At 34.4% G+C, this 10,528-nt stretch overlaps 1 protein-coding gene across 1 annotated transcript; it reads left to right on the forward strand.

Annotated features, from left to right (window-relative positions):
- The first annotated feature begins 4,270 nt into the window (after nucleotides 1-4,270).
- LOC107802138 (uncharacterized) lies at nucleotides 4,271-7,149 on the forward strand. Its single transcript, XM_016625586.2, has 3 exons — nucleotides 4,271-4,715; nucleotides 5,699-5,928; nucleotides 6,808-7,149. Exons 1-3 carry the CDS (start codon nucleotides 4,367-4,369, stop codon nucleotides 7,084-7,086), a joined length of 858 nt encoding a protein of 285 aa, XP_016481072.1. The 5' UTR covers nucleotides 4,271-4,366; the 3' UTR covers nucleotides 7,087-7,149.
- Nucleotides 7,150-10,528: the final 3,379 nt, after the last annotated feature.

Raw genomic sequence — 10,528 nt, forward strand, 5'->3', positions numbered from 1 at the left:
CGAAATTCACCCGAGGCCCCCAGGACCTCAACCATAAGCACCAACACATCCTAAAACCTCATTCAAACTTGTTCCAATTATCAAAACACCTCAAACAATACCAAATCCATCAATTCACATCGAATTCAAGCTTAAGTTTTCTAAAAACTTCCGAAATACGCTTTGGATCAAAAACCCAACCAAACCACGTCCGAATGACCTGAAATTTTGCACACACATCAAAAATAACATAACGAAGCTACAGCAACTCTTGGAATTCCATTCTGACCCTCGGATCAAAATCTCGCTTATCAACCGGAAATCGCCAAAATACTAACTTCGCCAATTCAAGCCTAATTCTACACCGAACCTTCAAAACCAATTCCGATCACACTCCTAAGTCATAAATCACCTCCCGAAGCTAACTGAACCATCGGAACTCACATCCGAGCCCTCTAACTCATAAATCAACATCCGGTTGACTTTTCCAATTTAAATCTTCTTAAAAGAGACTAAGTGTCTCATTTCTTACCAAATCCCCTCTGAATGCAAACTTCTCAACTCGACCACCTAAAACACGGATAACGAAGCATAAAGAAGCAGAAATGGGGAAAACGGAACGGAAACTCATGAAACGGCTAGCCGGATCGTCACAACTTTATATGTAGTTTTCTATTTATTCTATGTCGATTAAATTGTTTTTACTAAAATAATAAAATTATAAAAAATAATTGGTTATACATCACTACATAAAATAACCTAAAAAGAATTCTAAGTAGGCGGAACTTTAATTCTTTCGGCGGTTACCTTCCTTCTACAAATATGTTGTCTTACCTATTTTAAGTGAGGAAGGATTCAATACATAAAGTTTAGTTGATTTCTAAGTACTAAATATTAGTGAAATAATTAAATAATTATTTCTAAATAATAGGGAATAGTTAAATTACTATTTTGTCTAGTATGAAATATGTTTTTAAAGGGTAAAAAAGACGAACGATATTTCGCTAACGGCATCCGTGCTTTTAATATAGTATAGATAAATAGATAGATAGACAGATATAAGTAAATTTGGACATTTTTCTTATACTTTTTGCAAACAATATTACGGGCATCTTAAACAACATCATCTTATCAACACTTTTTTTTAATTAACAAACACAACTATTGCTTATTATCAATTTCGACACTTCAATCTAATTATTTATTTAGCTGCTTAGTTGTAAAAATTATTTTAAGCAAAATGCTTATCAATACTTTACATATAAGCTATTTTCAATAAGTTAATTAATAATAAGCTTAGGTGAAACGCAGGTAATGAAAACTTAGAAAGTTTCGCTAAACTTTCTGCAGTTAATAATGATTTTTCCCTTTAATAATTATGCTGGTGGCATAGATGTACGTCTTGAGCAAGTGGTGTCATCAGACACCGCTTCACTATAATTAAATATTGATATATGTTAATATAAAAAGTATCATTTTCTAGACAATAGCCCGAAGTCACTTGAAAAATAAAGTAAACATTAATTTGGAATTGGAGATAAAGTCTTTGGACCCCATAGCTCCATACCCAGATTGTGTATTCCAAGACTAAATTATGGTAATAAATGATGTATGGCACTGAATCTGAATTATGCTATTGATATCTTGCTGGTCTGTCTGTCCCAATAAATTTCTGCTTCTTGGTAGGTTTGTCCATATACAGAAGGAACACTTTGGAATTTATCTGATTGTTGATATTCATATGTTTTAGAAAGGTTATCATAATTATTCCTTTTAATTTTTTTGGGTAATATTGTTAGAGATAGTAGATATGTCCTAGATCCAATATCATATTTGATGATTTGAATATATTTTTGTGAACGTCATTTGATATAAAATATATGGCATTTGATATTCTTTTATCATTGTTATTAACTTCTTGATTAATTTGATAAGGTCCTTGATTAAATTTTGAGACTTGTCATCGTGATGGAGATCATGATAATGAGAGTAAAGTTTCTTATAATTTAATCTAAATTTGTTCTTGATTATAGGATTATTAATTTGAACATTAGTAATCCGGTTAGATCAATATGTATGTGATCGTCTTTATCGGATAAGGATTAGTTGATCTCATTAACTAAATCACATAGATAGATAATGCATATAGAGATATGATCATTGAACCGACTCATTGGATAATTCCTAATGGTTAGAAGTATCATAAACTATCAATAGAATATTCTCTTGAAGACTGTGATGTAAGAGTTTCCTTTGACCTGAGATCATCATAGTAATTGACAAGTTATTTGTTGTACTTTAATACTAGACACCTACCCTAGGGCGATAGTTGAAAGGATATTGGGTACGATTGAATACTTGTAGAATTAGTGATCGATCAAGATGGAATCTGTCAACTCTTGGTAATGAGTTTAAGCTCCATGTTGTCATGAATTATAAACGACCAAATTAAGATCTTGGCCAGGACAATTGAATGAAAGAAGAAAAGAGTTTCTTAGGTCATTCAATCGTCAATTATATTTGACATGAACACATAGTTGGTCGCCTATTAGGATTTGACAGTTGAACTATATCCTAGGGTGATCCAAAGCTATAAGGACAGAAGAAATTACTACATTATTCTTCTACTGGTTCTTGAGAGTAAATTGTATTCTTCATGCTATCCGGTTGTTAAGGAGTGTTGCTAGACGCCACCCTTGATTAGTATATTGATGTGGTCAATTTACTACCGGTTTAGTATTGAACCTATGGGGTCGCACACTAACGAGTGTTCTAATCTTTGCTAAAGGATTAATTACTTTATTATTTGTTAATTAAATTACAGAATTTAATTAGTCAAATAAATTTAGTTAGTTAGTCCAAATGAAATATTATTATATTCCTTGCTAGCACAAAGGATATAATTAATATCATCAACAAATTGAAGTTTTCTGTTTGGAATAGAAAAATTAATATTTATCTCTTGGTTGACACATATATGTAATATATATATATAAAAGGATAATGTTTATTTTATATAAGAGTTACTGTATAAAATATTAATAGGCTTCTAAGTAAATCCAATATTGAATTGGATTGACGAGAAGTCCATAAGGACGTGCGGCTACTTTAGACCCATTGAGAATGTGATTAGTATTTCTTAATATAAAATATTAATTAGTACTTATAATCCAATTTATAATTGGATCTTAGGGAAAGTCTTGGCAGTCATGATGCCAATTGGAACGGGAATACAAATTTCCGTTGAAATTTAGTTTATTTTTGGAATAAACTTTTACCCTAAGTAAATCATTACCTCACCCAAATAGGAAAAGGGTTTATAGGTGATGCTATATAAAGGGTGATGGAGAAATTTGTCGTATTATTAATTCTTGAAAAGAAAAATACTCTGTGAAAGTGAGAGTGCAACACAAAGCCAAGAGAGAAAATACAATTACAAGAAAAATGTTTCTTGTTCTTCTAATTTGAATTGAGATTTTTGAGAAAAATTTCAGCACAAGTTTTTCGTTCAATTTGTTCGCGGGTTTCATTGATCAAAGAGTTGATAGCAAGGATCAGTCTCGGTGTAGATACGCATAGAGTCTTCGCACTATCGAAGAATTTGAAACGAGACTTTCTTCACCAGGTACGTCTTAGATCCGATCTATTGACATGTAAATAAATTTTTAAACACAAAAAGATTTGTCTAAAATTGTTATTGTCTTCCGCTGCGTGTTACGAACACCTATACGCAATCCTTCAAATATTCCTTTAAATTTTAATGTAGAGAAAGTAATCCTTTTATTAACTGCTATCTCAACTTTACTAAATATAATGTTCTCAACTTAAAAGCTTTAAACCCATGTACTCATCTTAAGACTTGATGTCATTTTTTTACGTGTTCTTTCACATTAATAAAAAAAAAAAACATTATAGGGTGAAAATCTTATTTGGGAAAAAAAAAATACCTGACAAACTTGTTGGAATCTATTAAGGCATCTTACGTTACACACCCTATATGTTAATTAAAGCATCCGACCCAAAAGGATGTGGTGTAACGGATGAGGCTGTTTTTCCTTTAACCAGAGGTCTCGGGTTCGAGCCCTGGGTACGAAAAAATCCTTGATAGGAAGCGCTTCCCCTTGAATGGGGCCCTATGCGGCACAAGTCTAAATTTAGTCGGGCTCCAATACGGATACCGGACACCTAGTAGGACACCAAAAAAAAAATTAAGCACCCGACATACAATTAAGACCGCATGGCTTCGAACATCTTAAACACGTTTTATTATCTAATTTAGAAGAAAAAATTATCTCACTATTCTCGAAATGTCGCACCTTGAATCCTATAAATGTACGGTTTAGCTTAGCTCCATCACATATAAACTACTAGCAAGTCCCATAGCAATATGACAAGTGAAAAGAAGAGCAATGCGGCAGACCATTTGGAGCCATGGCGGCAATTGGAAGGCAAAGTGGTTTTTGTCACCGGAGCATCGGCGGGGCTCGGCCGCGAATACTGCCTTGACCTTGCCAGGGCAGGCTGTAAAGTCGTGGTGGCCGCTCGTCGTGCCGATCGATTGAAGTCCCTTTGTGATGAGATCAATGCAATGGCTAATTCAAATATTCAAATTGTTAGAGCTGTAGCTATTGAACTTAATGTTACTGCTGATGGTCCACTCATTGAAGCATCGATACAGAAAGCTTGGGATGCTTTTGGCCACATTGATGTGCTCATTAACAATGCTGGTGTTAGAGGTACGTAGGTTACGTCTAATTTTGCCTACAAAGTGTATGTAATGTTGGTAATTACTAAAACACAAGTTTTGATACTGATGCTGAAGGATCGCAATTAATCCAAACGTATTAATTAGATTGAATGTAAAACGAGAACTTACTTGTTTTTCGTGAAGCGAAAATCTGAAACGAACAACAACGGGAGTTACTGGTCGGTGGTGGTTGTCACGGTGTATTGGAGGAACACTCTATATCACAACTAATTTGGGAGAAGAGAGCTTGGAAAAATACTGTTCAAGGTTCTTCTTTTTTTGTACATTGTAAGTGTACTTGCATAGAAAATATTATGGTTGACTAATAACCATATTGTGCTTTAACGTATTCCTTATGAGTGGACCCAACTTTCCTACGGATACTATGAAGATAGAAGTAATTAATATTATGATTGACTAATAACCCTATTGTGCTTATGAGTGGACCCAACTTTCCTACGGATACTATGAAGATAAAGTCTTTACGACCCAACTTTCCCACGGATAATATGAAGATAGAAGTTTTAAAAGAAAAATAAAAGTATTTTTTAGCAATAACTTCACTTATCTAAGGAACTAAGGAAAATAAAAGTGTTTTTTAAGTAATAAATTCACTTATCCGAGAACTGTTTTTTTGGCATTTGTATTTGAGAGAAAATGTCAGGCTGTTAAGTCAGTTCCATAGTCAACCTTTTTGCCAATAGTGAACGTTATGCAAGAAATATAATCTTTATTAAAAAAAAAATTAGGAGGAATTAATGAAAGGACATCAATTCAAATCTTGAATTTTTGAAATGAGAAATTTTGGAACCTCCAATCGATAAGACGAAATGAGTAAAAACAAATATCTTTTTGTACTTTTAGATATATATAATCTATACTATTTGTCCTAAAAAGAATGATGGAATTTCTTAGGTTGCTTGACTCCATTATAATTTGATGAATCTACTTTTGATCGATTTTTAATTATAGGTGGATTAAAATCAGCCGTGGATATTTCTGAGGAAGAGTGGCATAACACTTTAAGGACAAATTTGACAGGATCTTGGCTAGTTTCTAAATATGTTGGAAAACACATGCAAGCTGCAAAACGAGGAGGCTCTATTATTAATATTTCATCTATTGGTGGTTTAAATAGAATATCTATGCGAGGGGGTATTGCCTATTCTTCCTCCAAGGCTGCCGTGGATACCATGACGAAGGTCTAATTTTGGAAAATTATCTTAACGAAGAAAAATATTTTTTTTTAAGAAAATAAGATTTATTTATTTTATGGATAAGTCTATAATATAGAGAAGAAAAAAAATATAATATTAAAAAAGATAATAATTTAAAAGGTAAAATAGGTATTTGGCTACAAAAAGTTTGAGAAATCTAGTTGATTGACCTTTTGAGTGCTATAAAAATAGTAAAGTAACTTTTTCTGTTGCAAACAAAAGAAACACAATTTTACTAAATAATTTTAAATAGTTAAGTGACCATTTAAGTGATGAACTCTTTTTTGGTGCATATTTTTTCTCCGGGTGCATGTTTGGTTGCTAGAAAATATAGTAGCTTTTTCAACCAAAAGGGGAAATAACTTCCCCTCCCCTCACTTTTTAGCGAGAGTCATTTTCCCTTACATTATCTCAAGTGTTAGCTTTCATATATCACCATTTTAACCAATACATGACCATTATTATTTACTTACTACTCAAAAGTTTGTTCAAACACTATCTATATTATTATCATTCTTTAGTAAATAATTTTTTTTTTAAGAAAATATTTTTAGCTCTCCGATCAAACGCCTAAATACATTTTCTTAAAAATGAAGTCCGTTGTACCAAAACACACCCCTAATCCTTATAGTAACCGTTTATGAATTTTAATTTCTCAATCGGTATTTGGTTCCTTTTACTATCTCTCCCAGCTTTCTGTATTAGCATTGTAGCTTCTAATTAATTTCTTTTTAAAAAATTATTTGTCCTAATCAAATGTTTCTTCCTTCTCTTTTCTTCATACATTAACATTTTGATATATCTATACGTAAACTAAGCTCGCAAAATCTAAATTGTTCTCTATATATTAATGAAAATTTGCAGGTAATGGCATATGAATTGGGAGAACATAACATCAGAGTCAATGCAATAGCTCCAGGAATTTTTAAATCAGAGATTACTGAGAAATTATTGCAAAAAGATTGGCTAAAAAATGTAGCAACAAGAAGTGTTCCATTGAAAACTTTTGGAACTACAAATCCTGGTTTAACTTCACTTGTGAGATACTTGGTCCATGACTCTTCCAATTATGTATCTGGCAACATATTTATTGTTGATTCTGGTTATACTCTTCCGGGTATCCCCATCTTTTCTTCTCTATAAGTTATAGTCAGAATTTGAAATTTATGGGTTCTGAATTTGTAACCAAACTCAACACGTCTTAGTTATTGAGTTTGCAAATAAATATTTATATATTTTTAAAGAATTTCTTAATATAAATACAGAGTGCTACTGAATTTGTTTGAACATGTAAGCAATACTCTATGGCACTACCTCCGCCCCTGGTTATAACATTTGAAAGAAGAACAAGAACAGTATATTATTGGTCATCAAGTGTGATGACCCAAAATGTCATCTTTAAATTAAATAATTATCTCGGTATTTTAAGACCTTGAAAAGCGCTATCAATAATTCTTCAACTTGCGTGTGCAGTCCGTATAATTTTCCGGAAGGTTTTTATGTGAAAAATGGATTAAATTGTGAATTAGAGCTTTAAGACTCAACTGAGTTGACTTCGGTCAACATTTTGAGCAAACGAACCCGGATCCAAGTTTTAACCATTCCGGCAGTTCCGTATCGTAATTTGGGACTTGGTCATATGTCCGAAATCGAATTCGGAGGTCCCTAGATCAAATTATCGTCATTTAACGGAATCTAGAAATCTAAGGCTAAAGATTTCTTAAGTTTGACAGGAGATTTGACTTTTGAGCAAACGACTCCATAATGGAATTTTGATGATTTCAATAGTTTCGTATGGTGATTTTGGACTTAGGAGCATGTTCGGATTTGGATTTGGAAGTCCATAGGACAATTCGGCGCATTTTGGCCAAAGTTGGAAAATAGAAGATTTTTGGATAAGTTTGTCCAAGAGTTGACTTTTTGATATCGGGGTCGGAATCTGATTCTGAAAATAGGAACAACTCCATTATGTCATTTATGACTTGTGTGCAAAATTTGAAGTCATTTCGGATTGATTTGATATGTTTCGGCGCAAAAATATAGAAGTTGGAAGATTTGAAAACTCATAATTCAATTCGATGCGCGATTCATACTTTTGGTGTTGTTTGGCGTGGTTTGAAGCCTCAATTAAGTTAGTATTATATTTTGCGAAATGTTGGTATTTTCGGACAAGATCCCGAGTGGCTCGGATGGGGTTCGGATAGTTTGGCGCCTTGTTGAAGCTGCTGAAATTTCTGCAGAAGCAGTCTTTGGCAGCAACTACTGCAATCGCAGAGCCTACTTCGTAAGCTTATATCTCGAAATCTATAAGGTATCTGTACATTTGCGAAACATAAAAGTTGTAGCTCGTGCATCCTAGTTTCCAAAAAGCTAAACCATTAATCATTTAGATTTGTGTACAGAAAGTTATGATCGATTGAATAAAGGCTGATAATGTTGTATTGAAATTTTTCAAGAACTTTCTGATGCAAGGAGGCTACTTTGGAAGCTTATATCTCGAAAGCTATAGGGAATCTGAATATTTTCAAAACATGAAAGTTGTAGCTCTTGCATTTTAGTTTTCAGAACATTAAACCGTTCATTATTTAGACATTTGTATAGAAGGTTATGATCAGCTGAATAAGGGCTGGTAAAGCTGTTTCTAGTAGACTTTTAGTGAAGAAAATGGCTTTTAGTGACGGATGGGCAGAAACATTTAACCACAAAAATCAGTCACTTTGCCATTTCGTTTTGGAATTTTTGAAGCTCGGTTCTTGGGCGATTTTGGGCGATTTTCACGTGAAAACATTAGGGTAAGTGTTCCTTATCCTATATTGATTATATTTCATGATTCCATATACATTTACATCATGAGTCCATGAGTTTATAGAAGAAAAATCAGATTTTTAGCCAAATCTTCCAAAAACGAAAATTTAAGATTTGAAAGCCAATCCGATGTTGGATTTTGGTAAAATTTGTATGTTGGACTCGTGGTTGGATGGGGGTTCATATTCCATGACTTTTGTCGTATTCCGAGACGTGGGCCCCACAGGCGATTTTTGGGTTAATTTCGAATTTTGTTGGAAAATTTGTATTTTCATATGGAATTAATTCCTATAATATGTATTGCATGAATCGAGTTAATTATGACTAGATTCGGGACGTTTGGATGCCGATTTGAGCAACAAAGGCATTTCGGAGTAGGATGTTTGCTCGGATTAAGGTAAGTAACAGTTATAAATCTGGTCCTGAGGGTATGAAACCCCGAACATTGTGTCGTATGACTATTTTGGAGATGACGTACATGCTAGGTGATACGCGTATGGGCGTGCAGCGTAGGAATTGTGACTTGGTCCTTCCGCGAGATTGTGGAATCAATTGGCCTACTGTTTAATACTTGTTCTCTCTATTTTCATAGAAATTAATTGTACTTCATGTTAGAAATCATGTTTAGGCCTTATGTGATCATTGTTGAGACCTGAGAGGTCGTGTACTTGCTGAATTAGCTGCTAAATTACTGTTTGTACTCAGTCATAACTTTTCTTGCTTATTATGCCTTTGTCTCTTACTGTTTATTGTTGATACATGATATTACTTCTGTTTGGGCTGTTTATAAAATTTTCTGAGAGTCCAAGAGACTGGAGAGATTGATGACTGAGTAAGGCCGAGGGCCTAGTTGTGAGATATTGATACTATAGCACGTGAGTTGTCCGTGCCGTACGTGAGTTGCCCGTGCGGATCCAGATATTGATACTATAGCACGTGAGTTGTCCGTGCGGATCTAGATATTGATATTATAGCACGTGAGTTGCCCGTGCAGCACGTGAGTTGTCCGTGCGGATCCAGATATTAATACTATAGCACATGAGTTGTCCGTGCAGCACGTGAGTTGTCCATGCAGATCTAGATATTATATTATAGCACGTGAGTTGTCCATGCAGTACGTGAGTTGTCCGTGCAGATTATAGCGTTTGGGGTGAAGGAGCCCCTCCAGGAGTCTGCACACCCCAGTGAGCGCAGGTATATGATAGCACGTGAGTTGTCCGTGCAGCACGTGAGTTATCCGTGCAGTTTATAGCACTTGGGCTGAAGGAGCCCCTCCGGAGTCTGTACACCCCCCAGTGAGCACAGGTACCTATTGAGTATGATTATTGAGGGCTGAGAGCCGAGTGATTGAGCTGTTGAGATGAGCTGAGTGATTGTTGCCTTGAGAGGCCATATTTGTTTTCAGTTAATTGCTACACTTAGTTGCTATTTGTCCTTGTCGTACATATTTCTGGAATATTTGATATCTGGTTTATTTGAGTACGCACTGATGAGACTTAAAATGTTAAATTGAAAGTATGACTACTCTTATTTGAAAGTTATTGAGATAATTGTATTTGCATTGCTCGTCACTACTTCTCAGTTCTTTATTTATTTATGTTACTTATTGAGTTGGCATACTCGCGTTACCCCATGTACCTCGTGTACAGATCCAGACACTTCTGGTCACGGCGGTTGCTGATTGAGGAGTCAAACTCAGGAGACTATTGAGGTAGCTGCATGGCGTTCGTTGACCTTGACTCTCCTTTCCTTTCATGTTGTATTGTTCTATATTTTCAGA

The sequence above is a fragment of the Nicotiana tabacum genome, chromosome 20 (genome assembly GCF_000715075.1).
Source record: "Nicotiana tabacum cultivar K326 chromosome 20, ASM71507v2, whole genome shotgun sequence".
NCBI lineage: Eukaryota > Viridiplantae > Streptophyta > Magnoliopsida > Solanales > Solanaceae > Nicotiana > Nicotiana tabacum.

Bases quoted from the DNA above. Each gene is read 5' to 3' on its own strand.
- LOC107802138 (XM_016625586.2), top strand. From the start codon at position 4,367: ATGACAAGTGAAAAGAAGAGCAATGCGGCAGACCATTTGGAGCCATGG. The intron at 4,716-5,698 runs GTACGTAGGTTA...TTTTAATTATAG, and splicing joins TAACAATGCTGGTGTTAGAG to GTGGATTAAAATCAGCCGTG. The intron at 5,929-6,807 runs GTCTAATTTTGG...GAAAATTTGCAG, and splicing joins CCGTGGATACCATGACGAAG to GTAATGGCATATGAATTGGG.